This window comes from Protobothrops mucrosquamatus, unplaced genomic scaffold (assembly GCF_001527695.2).
Source record: "Protobothrops mucrosquamatus isolate PMUCROS unplaced genomic scaffold, P.Mucros_1.0 scaffold3473, whole genome shotgun sequence".
In the NCBI taxonomy this organism is placed as follows: domain Eukaryota; kingdom Metazoa; phylum Chordata; class Lepidosauria; order Squamata; family Viperidae; genus Protobothrops; species Protobothrops mucrosquamatus.
Window position 1 is genome coordinate 33,050 of NW_015389447.1, and position 17,516 is coordinate 50,565.

Sequence of the window (17,516 nt, forward strand, 5' to 3'; positions counted from 1 at the left end):
TGGGCAAAATATTGTTCCCATTCTGGTTGATGGATCACAACTAGATTCATTTATAGGTACCTTGCCATGTCACTTTTAGGAAACAGTTAAGCCAGTAGTATTTTCAGGTAATTAATTTAATCTAGGTTGAAAATGACATGTTTATCAGGCTCATCAAGTACAATTCATATCCAAACAGGGCTGTTAGCCTGGAATGCCATGCTCAAATTTCACATATTGATAGTTAAAACACACTAATGCAGTTTCTTCTCAGCCTTATTACTTTTGCTTAACTTGAAAAGAAATGATAGGATTAAAATAACAGATTCCCTCCCTCACCATTTTTTTATAAGAATAGAGAGAATATAAAAATACATGTGCACAAAAATGGAAAATTATCACCTCTGAGAATCCTGGATCAAAATGGATATAGACCAGTCGTGGGATTCAGCCAGTTCACATCAGTTGGCAGAACCACCAGCTAATTTTTTGTTGCCCAGGCCCAGAATGGACTTCCGGAAGCGGCATCCACACAGAGAAATGGTTGTTCACATATTTGATTCCCACCACTGATATAGACCCCTTTCTCTTGCACTGTATTTTAACCACATTTGCAGATACCATTTTTTAAAATAACGATAAAATAGGAACTGTCCAAGAAATCCTATAAAAAACACAGCAATATGACAATATTAATGGTCCTATGGGTACAAAATTATCGATGCTTTAGTAATTGTACAATGAAACAATTTGTTGTGAAGATCAAATCTTCAGTCAAGGTAATTTGATGAGTAGTCTCATTGGAACAGATTCAACTACTGTATATATTGATTTTAAATTTTTACCTGTTACCTTTCTTCCTGAAATCATCCAGGCAACAATCAAGAAGTGAAATTTATATATAGAATATGGGTAATCTTGATTTACAGACATTCATTTAGTGAATGTTTGAAGTTACAACAGCACTGAAAAAAGTGACCTATGATCATTTTTCAACTTACAATCAATGCATGGTCATGTGATCAAAATTCACATTGCTTGGCAAGTGGCATGTATTTATGACAGTTGCACTGTTCAAGTGTCTATGACAGGGGTAGGCAATCTTGGCTCTTTTATGACTCGTGGACTTCAACTCCCAGAATTCCTGAGCCAGCATGGCTGGCTCAGGAATTCTGGGAGTTGAAGTCCACGAGTCATAAAAGAGCCAAGGTTGCCTACCCCTGGTCTATGATCACCATCTTCAACCTTCCCAGCCAGCTTCTGGTAAACAGAGTCAATGGAGGAAGCCAGATTAGCTTAACGACCACATGATTCACTTAACAACTGCAGTGATTTACTTAACAACTGTGGCAAAAGTCATAAAATGAGGACAAATCACTCAACAATTGTCAGGCTTTGCAACCAAAATTTGGGGCTCAATTGTGGTTGTAAGTTGAGGTGAGGACTACCTATATTTATTGAGCTTTCACACCAAGCCATTTGTTATTGTTTATTGACATACAATACCATGTTTGTTTGTTTTATTTAGCTGCTTCCATTCTTAAAAGGAATGTAGCAAATGAAAAGTGGAAGTTTGTATCTTCTCTTCTGGGTCACAGAAAGCACATCTCTCCTCCCCACACAGCATGTCCTACTGCAAGGATGAGCAGTAATAAGTTCTCATTGGTACCCTTGTGATGGACTCCTACTCGGAGCTAAAGAATATGATTTGCATTCAACAAGATCCAGATTCAATCCCAGACACCTTATGGTAGCCCTGCAAGAAATGCTTCTTGAATCTGACGAGCAACTGCCTCTGCTAATTGATAAATCTGAATTAAATAGGTCAAAGATCTGATTTAGTAAAGGTAGCTCTTTGTGTCCCTGCAACTATGACTGGGAATGATGGAGAGATGCCTCCTTTCCTGCACAGGTATTCCCAACATTTGCATATACACATGCGCACACACACACGCACACACACACACAATGTGCTTTCCTACACTATGGTAGGAAAACTATAGTAAACTGTAACCTTAACTGGTCAAGGAATGTACCTGTTTCTGCTCAGTTTTATTTTGTTTATCTCCAATGTGATTGGTCTACCTCTCCACAAAGGAAGAAGAAAAAGAGGGGCTATTTTCTATAGTCACACACTCCTCAAGACCACAAAACTACAAGATAGCCCAATAGGCAGTGGTGGGATTCAGCCAGTTTATACCAGTTCGGCAGAATCGGTAGCTACTTTTTTGTTGCCCAGGCCCAGAATGGACTTCCAAAAGTGGCATCCACACAGAGAACTGGTTGTTCACATTTTTGAATCCCACCACTGCCAATAGGATTTCTCTCTCTCTCTCTCTCTCTCTCTCTCTCTCTCTCTCCCTCTCCCTCTCCCTCTCCTTCTCTCTTTTGTCCTTTGAAATTACGAGAAAGTAATACAGGATGTGGAGTCAAGGAACTGGGGAGAGGACACCAGGGGAAAAGGAAACTTAAGACCTCCGATCTTTCATCCAATAAGCCCCACCATGCCACTAGAGACCTTGATTTCAGTACTGTTAACTCTCTATGTTGAATTTTCAAATTAATTTACAAGTAAAAGCTACTTCATTAATTAAGATTTAGGTTTATTGATTTTTGTTGTTGTTGTTGGATGTACTCTTAGCATTTGGGACTGATTTAAAATCTGCCTGATACTCAGGACAGTTTCCGAACTAGATTTATAAAAAGAAGTCATAAGAAATGTATAGAAGGCTTGATTAAGATTAAGGGCCGGATTTGAATCTGGTCTTGTGGGTTAAATGCATATGTTTCTATTTGTAAATGCCTAGAAATATGACACATTGAAATTATTGCATTACAAATGCAATGTTGCAGGTACATTAATATTTTTATTTACCTTGACATTTTCATATGGAGTTTGTTCATAGGCTAATGTAATTTTATTTCTCTTCTGGTGATTTATTTATTCATTGCTACTTATCATTTCCAGTTTCTACTTCAAAACTGCTTGCATCCAGTAAGTGCAAGATTTGGGTTTAGAGAACAGGAAAAATATACCCTTAATCAATCTCTCTTTCTCAGGAAACTCATGTCTTCCTTATTCAGATTTGGATGCTTACTCCCACTGAGTCCAAATATACAAAAGCATTGAAGGAGACAGCACCAAACAAATGAAGCTATTGCTTCATCTCTAAGGTTAATAGTGAAACACTTGCAAAAGTTCAGGCTACAATGGATGACCAATGATCCTAACTGGTGATGTGTGCTCTGCTCTTGGAAATCATCAGAAAAAGTTCTTGCCAAACTAAAACATTTCAAGCCCTGTAAATGTGAGACATTCCTCCATCTCCTTATAAATGAACATTGCTAAGTGGGTGCTGACCAGGGTGGCTAAAAACAACTCTGTTACTGTTGTGCTAACAAATTATTCTGTGACAGGAGAATTACATATATGCATTCCAAGAATGCATGACCTTGTCTTCCACAGGAACAACAATGTAGAGAGACATTTTCTCTCTTATTCTTTTACTTATCCGATATTGTAAGATAAACTGCCTATCCTGACCAGATCTCATATAATCAAGTAATTCTACTTGTAAGAAGTGGCTTGCAAAACATCCTGTATTCTCATAATCCTAAAAATCATCTGGATTAAAAGATGAACTTTACTTCAGTGCTTGGCAATGGGGTAGAATTCCCCTTTGCACCTGAAGGCATTACAGGACAGTTGATGTCATGTAAGTTCAAAGGGCTAATTATGAGGGCTGGATTGGGAAAGAGACAAGGCATTTGATTGGTATCCCTGCTAGCAGTCCCTGTCAACTGTCAACCCTATCTCTTTCACATCCAGCAATGCAGCTCTCTATGCCTCTGTTTTCTTTCTGTAATGTTAAAGTTGTTGGCCGTTGCTTCCTGCCCATTTAGAGCTTGTTGTCCAATGATAGCAATCTTCAATTAGCCTTTGCTATTTTTGTGGCATTAAAAAAATGATCCATGCTCATTTCCATGCCCAGCTATGGCTACATATAAACAGCTTAATGATTAGGGACTAAAATACTCACATTTAATATTTTTTTGCTTATCTCGTGGATATTTATTTAAATCTTGAGATCCAAATTATTATGGGAAGTCAATTAACGCATTAACCCAATGTGTACCTACTCTACTTTGAAAGGCAAATTCCATGTTGGAGATCATTGGGGGGGAAAAGCCATCAGTATGGCAATATCAGCTTAGTCAAGACTCAGTCAGAACTTATCTTCATCTTGGCAGTCTCCTTTACAAGAACTAATCATGACTAATCTTGCTTAGTTAGTTTTTCTGAGATCAGCTAAGATTCGCTAATGAAGCTACCTGCTTTGGACTTACCAAGTAATAATACAATTCTAAACACAAATTGGCAATAAGTTGAAATCAGTGAGATGTAATTATATATAATCATGCTTGTGCTTGCTTTGCAAAAATAACATCCATTATTAATAGTCACTCTTACTTTCTCACATTAGCATCTGCTCTGCTCTGAGCAAGTAGTTTTTCAGTTTCCTTTTTAAATATTCAACTGCAGCTATAATTTGAATAAAGGGTTGGTTTTTTTATGCCTCCATAAATTGAAATATGAAATAATCAATTCATTTTCTCTCTCTTATCTAACCAGATTAAAAAAAAACAGCAAGAAGTAGTAGGCTTTTTAGAGGCCAACAAAATTGATTTTAAGGAAATGGACATAGCCTGTGATGAAGACAACCGGAAATGGATGAGAGAAAATGTTCCGGGTGAAAAGAAGCCACAAAATGGGATTCCTCTCCCTCCCCAGATATTCAATGAGGAACAGTATTGTGGGGTAAGAAAAAAAAAGTTTAATGTGGTTAAGGGATAAGGTGTTTACGAAATGCACATACGTGCTTCATAAAGTTTGTGAGAAAGAGATTCCTTGATCTAAATTAATTTAGGTCCACGATGCAGGAGAATGTTAACAGAGAAAGACTATGCTAATAGGTTGGTCAGATGGATAGTTAAAATAAGTGACATTCCACAATCCTGCTTCAGTTATTTTTCTTTGCTGTATTGGATTGGCTTAATTTGAAAAGCTAAGATCATGTTTATGTGCTTTTGTTTCCTTTTTAGGATTTTGATTCATTTTTCTGTGCAAAAGAAGAAAATTATATTTATTCATTCCTAGGACTTGCTCCTCCTCCAGGCTCAATGGTATGAATTTATCTTATCTTATTTTTCTTTTGATTTGTCTTATAAAATTGCTATGCTGTTGTTGTTGTTTTTTAAAAATGAAGCTGCAGCTGGAGGCCACTTAGTTCCACTGCATAGTCCAGTGAGCCCTACATCTCCCAGCTCTCTCTTTTTAAAAAATGTATGCATTAGACCAGGGCAGGCAACCTGTAGGCCCTTCAGATATTGTTAAACCCTAAACTAAATGATCAACAGATATCAACAGATATCTGAGAGTATAAAGTAAGATCAAGAAGCTAAAATAATATCAAGAAATTTATGAAAAGCCAAATAATTATTCCTTTCCATAAGAGAATGTCCCCTTTTTCTGATAACCTTAAAGCAGGGGTGGAGAATGATGGAACTTTTATGACTTGTGGACTTCAGCTCCCAGAATTCTTGAGCTGGGAGTTGAAGTCCACAAGTCATAAAGGGGCCATTGTTCCCCAGCTCTGCTTTAAAGGACAGTAGCATGGACATATTGTAAGATTATAAAGGGAAGTGAGGGAAACAGAAAAAGGGTTGGGTGGAATATACTGTATTTCCTAATAATCTTTCACCACATTTGTGTGCTAAATTAAATTTCTGAAAATTTTCTTTCCACCCTTGTAATGCAATTAATGTAATTTGAAACACAGTGATTATATGGGACAGCTGGATGTCCTGCAAGGATAGACTAATATTTCTGCTGTCAGAATCTTTTCTTAAGGACAATTAATGTATATACTGAACAGTACATGCAAGTCTACACTTCTATAAGGGGGATAATAAATTAAAGGGAAAACAAGATTACTTTTTTTTTAAGTCAAACAGAGCAAGAATCCTAAAAAAAACAAACTTAAAATTCATTATCATTGAAAATAAATACCAATGTAGTTATAATGAATACATAAATTCTATGCAGGACAAACAATTCTCGTTCATTCGAAAAGGAAAGTGTTTTCATGTAAAATGCAGCTTACCTCTCAAAACCTGTTTCTGGCATCAGTATTCAGTTTGATTAATGCTAATTTACATTCCTTCTTCAAATACTTTGGCCACCTAATGAGAAGGAAGGACTCACTGGAGAAGAGCCTAATGCTGGGAAAGATTGAGGGCAACAGAAGAAGGGGACAACAGAGAATGAGGTGGCTGGATGGAGTCACTGAAGCAGTAGGCGTGAACTTAAATGGACTCCAGAAGATAGTAGAGGACAGGAAGGCCTGGAGGAACGTTGTCCATGGGGTCGCGATGGGTTGGACACGACTTCGCAACTAACAACAACAACAACATTCCTTCTTAATCCTAACGAGTATAGCATTTCTGCACTAATCTGCACTTGGAATTTCCCTGGATAGTCAAAAGTAGGGATACAGTTTGGTAATATTGCATTGTTTTTAAAAATGATATGCCTACTCAAGATGTTTTAATACCAGGGTTATGATGACATTATGGAAGATGTACATTCTGTAAAAACAATCAAAATACTTTACATTTCATTATTCATAGGACAGGTCGTCTACTGAGAATAGTTTAGTTTAAGGAGTGCAGGAAGCCTACAACATACACTACTCAACAGCTCTATCTTTCAAAAGATGAGGAACTGGCCTTGACCACCATCTCCCTCCTCCCAAAATACCAACATATCCATGGATTCTTGGCTGAGTTCACATACTGCACTAAGCAATAACATAGCTTGTTTGGGTTTGGATCAAACCCAAGCCTAACCATTGCCATTTGCAAACCATCATTCATACCTTAGGTGTAATGTATGAATCCAGCCACTCTGTCTTTAGCATCTGTTGCCTGAGGCAATATCCTCATTCTGCCCAATGAAGTCTATATAAGGATTATCATAACCAAAGAAGTGCATTGCCTATCAATGAAGGATGAGATAATGCTTCAGTGTTTTCTCTAAGTTATTCTATGCCTTCTATTCATTTTGATGTTGTGTATTCCAGAGAGTCAGATAATAAGCAGCAAAAGTTAGAGAACCTGTAATTGCTCTGGTTTCTGCTATATTTTAAGGCCTAAGAATGCAGCTAAATATGCTGAGTCTATCACTGCATTGTGTTCAGGCCATGAAACTGCCTGGCTCACTTGCTTCTACCTGTTTTTGAGAAGATTTCAAATATTATTTGTATCCTTTTGCACAGGAAGGAAGGATTACAGAGGAAGTATTGACTGTGCCAAATGGGGATATTTCTGGAGAAGAGAACAAAATTGCAGAGGCAATATATTTCTTTTCTTTTCTATATAGCAAAAAATATTTAAATCTATGTGTGTGTGCATGCACACATCTGTGTTGAATTTAGTTTCAAGGGAAAAAAAACAGAATTCTTAAATAATAGGTTTTATCTGCTTGTTATCTATAAAGGCTATTGTGATCGCAAAGATGTGAAAGACACCAGGTTGCCAGTGAAATTCTTCTACTTGCATGCAGGGGTATAGGATGCTTATGTATATTGCAGAAGTGGGGTGGAATGAAATGGAATGGAATAGAATAGAATAGAATAGAATAGAATAGAATAGAATGTAGAGTAGAGTAGAACTCTTTATTGTCCAAGTGTGATCGGACACACAAAGAATTTGTCTTCAGTGCATAAACTCACAGTACATATAGTTGTACTTATGAGCAGTTCTAGGCAGGCCAGATGCCAGACCATGTGGCGATCCAAATTACAACTACAATTTCACATTCAGGCTTTCATGTTAAGTGTGGGAAGTCAGAAGACACAGCTAGCTCATGAGTGCAATATTAAGGGTGGATGAAAAGCATGCTCCCAGATCTGCCAATATATCTGTGTGTCCTATTCATCAGTAAGACATGAGTAAGGCTTCTGTTTGAGCATGACAGCTCTCCAGGATGCTTGAAATATCATGTGCTCCCATTATGTGAACAGAAAATACGAGTTTGCAGACCTAGCCATTTTAAACTTGAAATAGCACACCTGACTGAATCATAAAAATAGTCACATTAATGTATGAATGTGTGTGTCTAACCAATATAACATGAAAGAGTATGCAAGCTCAGAACATAAAGGTAGGTATCACTCAATTATGCCTTTAAAGATTCAAGTGACCAAATCAGATGATTTAAAATCGTCATAATGACCATCACTGAGTCATGTGAGTCTGATATTACTCATGTTGTTGCCAGGAGACTGAAAAATCTTCAGTTACCGAAGAAAATGAGATACAAGCAGAAGATGAGGTTGAGGCCACACCTGAGGGTGAAGCTCATGCTGAGGCTACTGAAGCACAGGTTATTTTCTTTCTCTTGCCAGTTTTATTCAAAACTTTTCTCATTCAATTTTATTCCTCTACATTTTGTGCAAGAATGAGAGTCTTTGAATATTTACAAATCTCACCTGCAACAAGGTGACTGCTGCAGAATTCAGTCTGTCATCTTCCATTTTCTCTCCCTACTAGTTTGCCCTCCCTCTCTCCCTTGCCCCCCCGCCCCTCAGCATTCCTATATTCATGGACCAGAAACTGATTTTGGTGGTTTAGCTCCCCTTTCTTCAAAATAAATATTTTCTAATTGTTGGATTTCCACTAAACCTGCTGATACCTGGCTGTTCTGCAGGGGTGATGTTACTTGACTGCATAAGCCAGAGGTGTCAAACTGCTGGCGCACGGGCGGGACGCATCACGTGGAAGCCACGCCCCCCATTGCCGGCAATGGCAAAACTGTCCCAATACGTTGTGCGACGTCATGCGACGTTGCGAGCTTGACATGTCTGGCATAAGCTATTATAGAGAGTCTTCAATTTGTAACCACAATTGGGACCAGAATTTTTGTTGCTAAGCAAGGCAGTTGTTAAGTGAGTCACACCCAATTTTACAACCTTTTTTGCCATGAATCACTGCAGTTCCTAAGTGAATCATGTGGTTGTTAAGTGAATCTGGCTTCCCCCGTTAACTTTGCTTATTGGAAGCCAGGTGGGAAGGTCACAAACGGGGATCCCATGATCCTGGGATGCTGCAGCCATCATAAATGCATGTTGGTTGCCAAGTACCCAAATTTTGATCACATGACCATAAGGATGCTGCAACAATCACAAGTGTGAGGACCAGTTGTAAGTCACTTTTTTCAGTGCTGTTTTAACTTCGAACGATTGCTGAACAAACGGTTGTAAGTTGAGAATTACCCGGACAAAGAGCCCCACCAGAGCTAATACATCTTCTTTTGCCCAATTTTCATTTCTACCAAGCACAGTTAGATAGCATGGTTTGGATTCACCAGAATGCATGAGAATTTGAGGCAGCCCCAAGGTTTTTTGTGCACCAAACTCACCTTTTTGTGAAATACTCTGTTAATATATTTGCACAAAATTGGTAGTACAATGGCCTGCAGTTGTGAAGTTTATACCCTAAAACAGATATACAATTGTTGAAAAGAAATCTGCTTCATCCACAGTTGTGATGGAGTTCCAATCATGTAGGCTCCTTCAGGATTCCCCAAAAGATCAAGTGTAGCCCTGGAATCTGCTCTTCATGACTTCAGTGCTGGGAGATACAATATGAAACTGTACCTTATCATACACAGTCCCATTCCTTACATAATTCCAAGCCTCATATTTCCAGGCAAATGACTGCTAAGGGGTGATAAGTAATTGTCCCTTCTGGAGGAATAAAAATAAGCCCTTTTATCTGTAGTTCCAAGTTGAAATGGGATGCAGTGCGAAGAACAAGTTGCAACAAAAACAATACTGTTCCCAGCATTGCTGCAGGCATAAAAATTGCACACCCTCTGTCACTTCTTTCCTTATATTTAAGTTAATTTTCCATTTAACTCAAATTAAGCATTATATGACACTTAGCAAGTCTGTTGTCAAGAATTGCCTTGGCAGAATTACACTGCAAATACTAATACTGTTGCTGTTCCTCTTGGCTCTTCTACCTGCTAGTCCCCTATCAACCCAACCTCTTTAAACCCTTATAGAAATCTGGGCAAGTAAGTAAACAACAGAAGACCCATGGCCCTTGATCTCCTTCACCAGGAATGGTAATGGGGAAGCTTAGAAGCAGAACAAAACAAGAAGAAAGAAAAGGCTAAGATTTACAATATTTGGCACAGGATTAACCAAAACTGTGCCAAGATAAGCCAAATTTTGTAACTTCTACATGCACACGGAAGAAATATTTAAACTTCTTTCATACAGCATATCAGTGTCTTTCAGCAAGAAGTGGAGAAGAATAAGGACCTGCCCCATAACTTCTGATTTCTTCTCCAGTAGATGGTTAATTTTTCAAACCTGTCTTTTCAACAAACATTTGGGTTTTTTTTTAAAAAAAAGAAATCTGATGTTCACCAAATGCCGAATTCTATAGCCAGCAACAAATCCCATGCTATGCAACTGGAGAGTCACTAAATACAGGCAATGCTGATGGTTTTCATTGCAGTAATAAGAATAACATATGTATCTCAACGGTAGTGTTGTCATTTTTTTGGCTTTCTTTTTAAATCCCTCTTTAGCAATAGTCTTTCATGGTCTGTTGCAGGAACAAGATGAAGAGCAGCCAGCAAGTAACAAGTTTGAATTCCTTATTTCACATGATTTTTTCACTCTGTTCATTTCTTTTAAATGTATTTAAAATATGCTGTGACAGCTATTTTTCTTCGAAATTAACTTTGGGAATATAACTGTTAGGACTGAAAGCTAACAAGCAACATTTTTATTTAATTCTCATAAGCATGTTGAATTTAGGCACTAACACAATGCCCTCTTCTGGCCAGAAGTAAAGAGTTCAGAGGGTAGTGAATATCTGTGGATGATTAGGGAACCAATGTTAAGCTGAAGTTACCATTTCAATTGTAGTTGTATTATATACAACTATTTTATTTTTATACAACTATTGTATTTTAAATATTTATTTAACAAATTTATATGGCCACCTAACATGCCTATGTAGATAATCTAATTTAGATTATTTGCTCCAATGTGTTCTAGAGCCATTCTCCCCACACCGTATGGTGATGAGATTTCTTATAATTGCCTAATTAAATAGAAAGGCTTGAAAGTCAAAGGACTTATTCTACACAACTCTTTGTACTTAAGTCCATGCATGTATGTGTATAGACTACTGTAGAAAATTAAGTTGACTTTTTGTACCAAGAAAAAAGTCTCTGTGTTCTAATCAGTAAGGGGGGATTATTTATGTCTGTATGTGTTTCTGTAAAGAAACAATATTCATAAAATGCACAGAGCATTTTTCTTGAAGTTTACATTTTTATTTAGCAAAATGAAATTGCTGGCAATGCATTATAATTGCATATGGTGTAGATGCTATGTTCAAACGAAGGAATTCTTTCTTACTCACAATTTTATGTCAGAATTAGAGGCCAGTTTATATGTGGCATGTCAAGAGTACTGAACTTGGTTACTTTGAAAATCAATATGAACTTTGCATTGTAGCATAAGCTTCTTCTTCTTTTTGTTCCATGAGAAAATATGCACGTCCGATACAACAGATGTTTCTTTTAACTTCATTGTGTGACTATTCTTCCATTATTTTGTGTAACGAAAGGAAGCAGAAGCAGGACAGGAAGAAGAGGAGGAAAAAATGGAAGAAGAGGAAGAAGAGGAAGACGAAGAGGAATCTTAGTACATTTGTTTGCTACTTTTTCTTCAGATGTTTCAGGTAAGTATAGGAATAGCAATAGCACTTAGGCTAATATACCAACCCATAGTGCTTTACAGCAGGGCTTTTCAACCTTTTCACGGATTGCACCACTTTTAGGATATGGCAATATTCGAGTACCACCAATCGCCTAGCAAGGTATCAAAAACTTGATGACCAAAAAAAAAAAGGGAAAAAAGTGATAAAGTACAGGTAGTCCTTGACTTACAACAGTTTGCTTAGTGACTGTTCGGAGTTACAGTGGCACTGAAAAATGAGACTTATGACCATTTTTCACACTGATGACCATTGCAGCATCCTCAGGATCATGTGATTTACATTGGGATGCTTGGCAACTGATTCATATTTCTGATGGTCCCAGTGATCCCCTTTTGCAACCTTTTGACAAGCAAAGTCAATGTTGGGGGGGGGGCATGGCCAGCTTAATGTCACTCAGGTCGGGGTGTGCCTGTGAGGGGAGGCAGGGGGGATGGGGGGATCCAGGGGTCTCCAGTGGAGGAGGTGGGACTGGGGTGGGCACCAGGGCATGGTACACCAGAGGAGCCTCACTGTCCTTCTTGGGCCGTGCAGGGGACTTCCGGATGGTGGCGTGGGCTGCCCAGAGCCCTGGGCAGCAGAGGGCAAGCGCCCAGCCTGGCCTTCAAGCTCCCAGGGCACCAGGACCCTGCAGCTCAACCCAGTACAGCCCCACTTCCCTGAGGGGGTGCCCAGCTGCGCTTACCTCCTCCTTAAGGCTGCTGCTGCTGCTGTGCTCACTCTCCTTGGCCAGGTTGCTCATGGTGGGTGCAGGAGAGCAAAGAGCGTGGGTCAGAGGGAGGCCCACTCCCTCTCCATGTGAGGAGACCTGGCTTTGAAACCAAAGCATCCTTAGAGATAGGATGGCAGTATAGGCGGAGGAGGGGGCAAGGGGATGGCAAAAGGGCAGCAGGTCTGCTGGTGGCCAAGTGCTGGCAGGACTTCTCTCAGAGCCTCCCTCCCTCTCATTATAATCTTCCTTCCTTCCTTCCTTCCTTCCTTCCTTCCTTCCTTCCTTCCTTCCTTCCTTCCTTCCTTCCTTCCTTCCTTCCTTCCTTCCTTCCTTTTTCCCATTTCCTTTTTCCTTCCCTCTTCATTCTTTCTTTCTTCTTCTTTCCCCTCTTTCCTTCTTTTTTCCTTCCTTGCTCTCTTTCCCTCTTTCCTTCTTTTTCTTTGTCTTTCCTCTTTCCCTTTCTCATTTCCTGTCCCTTCTTGGATGCTCAAATGCAAAAGGGGAAACATTTCTCGATGCCTCCTTGCCTTGTGATCAAATGCCACTTTTGCCAGTAGTTTGTGGCCACTTAAAAGATTGAGAAAAACTAGGGTCAGTTTATCCCGTGCTTGCATTTAATGGGGGCGTCCACAGACAACAGTACAGCAAAACTGTCAAAATAGTTGATCAGAGCTCCTCTGTTTTTTATGTGCAACAGCTTTAGCATTTAGGAACAGAGGTACAGTAAGTTAGTTGCTTTTCTATTAATACATAATCCTTAAAAGGGCTCTTCTGTAGGGACCCTGCCTTGGTTTAATTCAGACTGGAAATATAGCAAAGGAAAATATTTTTCCCCACTCTGCTTTGTCCTGTTTTCTCCACTGGAAATGGCTGTTAGCAACACACAAGGAGGAAATACTTTCTTAAGAGCTCACAATTCAAGAATACCAGTGTTAACTTGGATTGCCAACAAAGTTCTGTCTGTGACAAAACAGAACACAAAACTGCTTTCTCCTTTGAACTGGGGCATTTCCAATCNGGGCTTGCCTCTTTTCTTACTGAGTGATCAGCAGGGATGGTCAGCAGGGACTCCGAGTGTGCTCGCTGCCTCCTATGTGCGTGCCCAGGAGTTGGGGTGGGGGCAGCCCCTCATTGGCCCTTTCCCGCTGACTGAGGAATTCTGGGAGTTGAAGTCCACAAGTCTTAAAGTTGCCAAGGTTGAGAACCCCTGGTTTAAAAAGTCAGAATTGACATCAGATTATGGCTTCCAGTTGAAGCTTGGCTGCTAACAAACACATGTTTTGTTGCTTAACCTGGAATCAGGTATTGAAAAGAGCAAAGGAACAAATAGGCAAACTAACTCTAAATAATATTATTTCTGAACCATATTGTTCTGTGTAACCCTTTGGATGTATTTTCACTATAGGAACTGGGAACTGATGATATCACTGCAGAGTGAAGACAACAATCACTTTTCCTCCACGCAACTATGCAACTCCAGATATCAGCACAGATATAATTTGAGACATTAAGCAGCTCCACATGTGAACTTTCTACATAAATTTTGTTGTGTTGAATATGTACAGTTGTTTGTGCTATTCTGCCTTGGCGTCTAGTGGGGCTTCAAATCTTGATGATCAACAAGCATTATGAGATTGGCTTTAGGATACGTGATTCCTCTGAGCAGGGATTAGTTCAGTCTCCATATTGGTTTCCTGATAGGTACATACCAGGCCATTCTCAACTGGAAAACCCCAAAGAAGCTCTCAATGTATGTGCCACAATTTACTGATCTTTAAAATAGCTGTATAATATACAGCAATTGAAATAAACCCATTTTATGCCAATGGCCTGCTTGTGCTTGTACAAGCATTCATTTGTCAATGTCAGTCATAAAATTAGACAGCTAAAAATCATTCGTGTTTTCTTCTCTTACAAAAAGCATTATGTGGCAATCACCTTTCCCCCTTCTATATTTGTGCCAGTTTTACACTAATTTACATTTTCTTATCATAATTCCACTTTTAATAGAGGCAGGCCTTTTCAAAAATATACTAATCACTGTATCAGTGTAAGTGAATAAGCTGGAATAATAGGTTTCCCTTCTGCTAATGAAATATTATATAAGGCCAAAAATATCTGAAGATAATTGATGGAGGGCAAAATTGTCTAACCCATTCTCTTGCAACCCTTGATATGTTTTGTGGGAAGCTATGGACATTAATGGAAAACCCATTGGTAAATAAACTAGTAACATTACCATAAAGAAATTAACTGCAACCCCCCCTCCCCCAGCATGATGTGATTACAATAAGGACGGGCATAGGAAAACTAATCAAATATTTGATTTTTTGCAATTTAGTGACTTTAGTCACAGCAGATGCACTGGGAGGATCAAAATAGAAAGCATGCTGGAGATCCATAGGCTCTTATTATTTTTAATAATACACTATTAATTAGTATAATGTTTAAAAGACCTTAAATTGAGCTTGTCTCCTCCTGATGTTCATATATATATATAGTTTTCTTGATAGTGTTATGGAAATAATTTGCCACTGCTTCTGGAATGGTTTTTCAACTTTCCAATCTAGCCTATTTCTGAAATAACCCTATGTAGCTACTCAGGTGCTAGCTAGACTAACCCCACTTGCCTTCTAAGATCAGCCAAGGTCTTGTTCCAGCAGGGTAATGGTCAAAGTATTGGAATTAGACTAGGGAGACTCAAGCTCATATTCCTTATTAATTCATCTCTCAGGCTAGGAATTTCTTACAAAGCTACTGTAAGGATGAAATTAGGGGAAACTAGCTGAATCTTTAAGGCTCATCACAACAAACCACTTGGGGTGCTCCTTTGGGTGAAGATTAATTGGAAATGAGAAAGAAAAGGGTGAGAAATATTATTTCCCCATATAGTCATTCTATTTGAATTGTGCCTTTGTGATTTGGGAGTGATACAGGAGAGAGGAAGTTGAAAATGAAACAGTAAAAGAAGAAAGAGGTAACCCTCCCAAACTTATGTGCTGCATTACTTATCTTGATTTTGCCTACTGACTTGAGAATAAGTGAAAAGAAGTAGTGCAGCAACATACTGTTAATTAACTCTACATGTAGTTTCTCTTTTAGCCATTGGGAGTCATTGTAATAATCAGAATACATCCAGAATGTATAACTTCCCTAGCAAAAGAATCTTATTAGATTGAAAACAATCAGAACTGCTGCTGTTTACATCAGGAGTTGGATAAGCACAATTGTTCTAACATCTGTACACTCTCTGTAATTAGCTTAATAAATTGTTGAAAAAATGTGAAGGAACATTGAAATTGCTGCAGGACTGCTTATATATATTAATGGCTGTCCCAATGTTGGTGAATTGCAGCCGCCATTAGCCATGCTGGCTGGGGCTGCTAGAGTTGTAGTTCATCAACATCTGGAGACCTACGGGTTTCCACCTCTGCTAGAGACACAGTGTTAGGATTTTACCTATTAAACTTGAAATCCATCACCTACCCACCAACCAACTTCTAAACTAGTCTCTTTCTGGACGGATGTGCATTAGCCTGTTTTTGAGTGAAGGTTTAATTAGCAACCCCATTACCTGTAATGATTGCACCTTGTGTTATTTATTTATCCCCTCCCCTTTGTATCATGTAAAAGCTGCTAGAAATCTCAGTGTACTTAAAAAAAAAACCTTTTCTATCCATCTGCCTGTGTTCTTGTTTATTTCATATGTCAAAGAAAGAATGTTAAGATATTGTGGAAGAAAAATATTAAGAGAACTTTTCTAATGGAAAGCAGTAGATTTATTCACGCTTCAAGGAATTTTAAGAATGTAACCATTTGAAAACTATAATAAGCTAAAATAGTTTGTTGTTATTTCAGTGCCTATGCCTTTTAAAAGCTATCTGGATTTTTAAAAATAGCAGAATATGTAATATTCTTCATCATCCTCATGCCTTCAAAAGGTTGGGAATGAAGTTCCTAAAATTCCCAATTACAAAATTCTGGAATTCTAGTCCCAAGAAGTGAAGAGAGCATCAGATTAAGTTCTAAAATGGTTTTAGAAATAGAGTTATCTCAAAATTGCATTTTCAGTGTTCTGTAACTTCAGGGAAATAAGTTTATCATGACATAATAAATGAAGAAAAGCAAAATAACCTTGCTGTGAGATTACTGTTAGCATGCTTGCTATTAGAATCATTAAAGCCGTGTTGCTAGATGCATGGACTAGCACTGGAGAAAAGGAAATGCGTAACTTTGAAAGATATTGAGTAATCTTGATTGATGGACAAGATCTAAAGAACTACTTTGGCCACGTCTTCTCGGAATCCCTTTGAATAGGAGCATTCATCAATATGGTTTTAAAAATTCCATGCTGAAGTCACTGTAGTTCCAGTACAATAGCTCCTTGCTATTGTTTTGCCCCTTCTTTTGAAAATGATTCCATAAAGTCATACATTTGGTATGGTGCAGTATCTGGAGATGCAGTCTAACTTTATTCATTTAAAGGCAGTGGTTGGTACAGAGGAGGAGGAGGAGGCAAGTTACCATCACAACACACAATTCAGTAAAGAGTTGTGACATTTATGCAATCACACTAGACAAATCTGAACTCCACTTAAGATGCATTATTTTCCCAAGTATTTAGTATTTATTTAGCCCAGGATATTACTGAGATGATTCTTAGGGCTGATCTTAAGTAGAACCATTGTCTCTCTCTCTTTCTTTAAGCAGTTGCAAAACTGAAATTGGTTATTTTTAAGAATGACCCTAAAGAAAACCTGTTTGAAATTTGTGAGGACAATGCATTTTCTACATCTATGGATGACTCTTTCTTCACCAAAAATTCAAGGAGGCTTAGCTTCAGTAGCTTAACAGTTTTGATTCTTGTTGTCTGATCTAAATCCAACTGCATTAATTTTAACTTAAGTCATTTTGATTACTTTTTTTCCATTCTTGAGATGTTGGTACATAGCATTTAAAC

The 17,516-nt window shown here is 38.4% G+C and overlaps 1 protein-coding gene across 1 annotated transcript in view; it reads left to right on the forward strand.

The window, feature by feature from the left end:
* The window catches only part of LOC107297702 (SH3 domain-binding glutamic acid-rich-like protein), a 36,013-nt gene extending 21,897 nt beyond the window's left edge, over positions 1–14,116 (forward strand). The window contains exons 2-7 of the mRNA XM_015827062.1: positions 4,613–4,798; positions 5,083–5,163; positions 7,317–7,391; positions 8,321–8,425; positions 11,695–11,808; positions 13,962–14,116. Of these exons, the coding sequence (XP_015682548.1) occupies positions 4,613–4,798; positions 5,083–5,163; positions 7,317–7,391; positions 8,321–8,425; positions 11,695–11,772 (525 nt within the window). The 3' untranslated portion in view covers positions 11,773–11,808; positions 13,962–14,116. The remainder of the gene's footprint in view (positions 1–4,612; positions 4,799–5,082; positions 5,164–7,316; positions 7,392–8,320; positions 8,426–11,694; positions 11,809–13,961) is intronic.
* Positions 14,117–17,516: the final 3,400 nt, after the last annotated feature.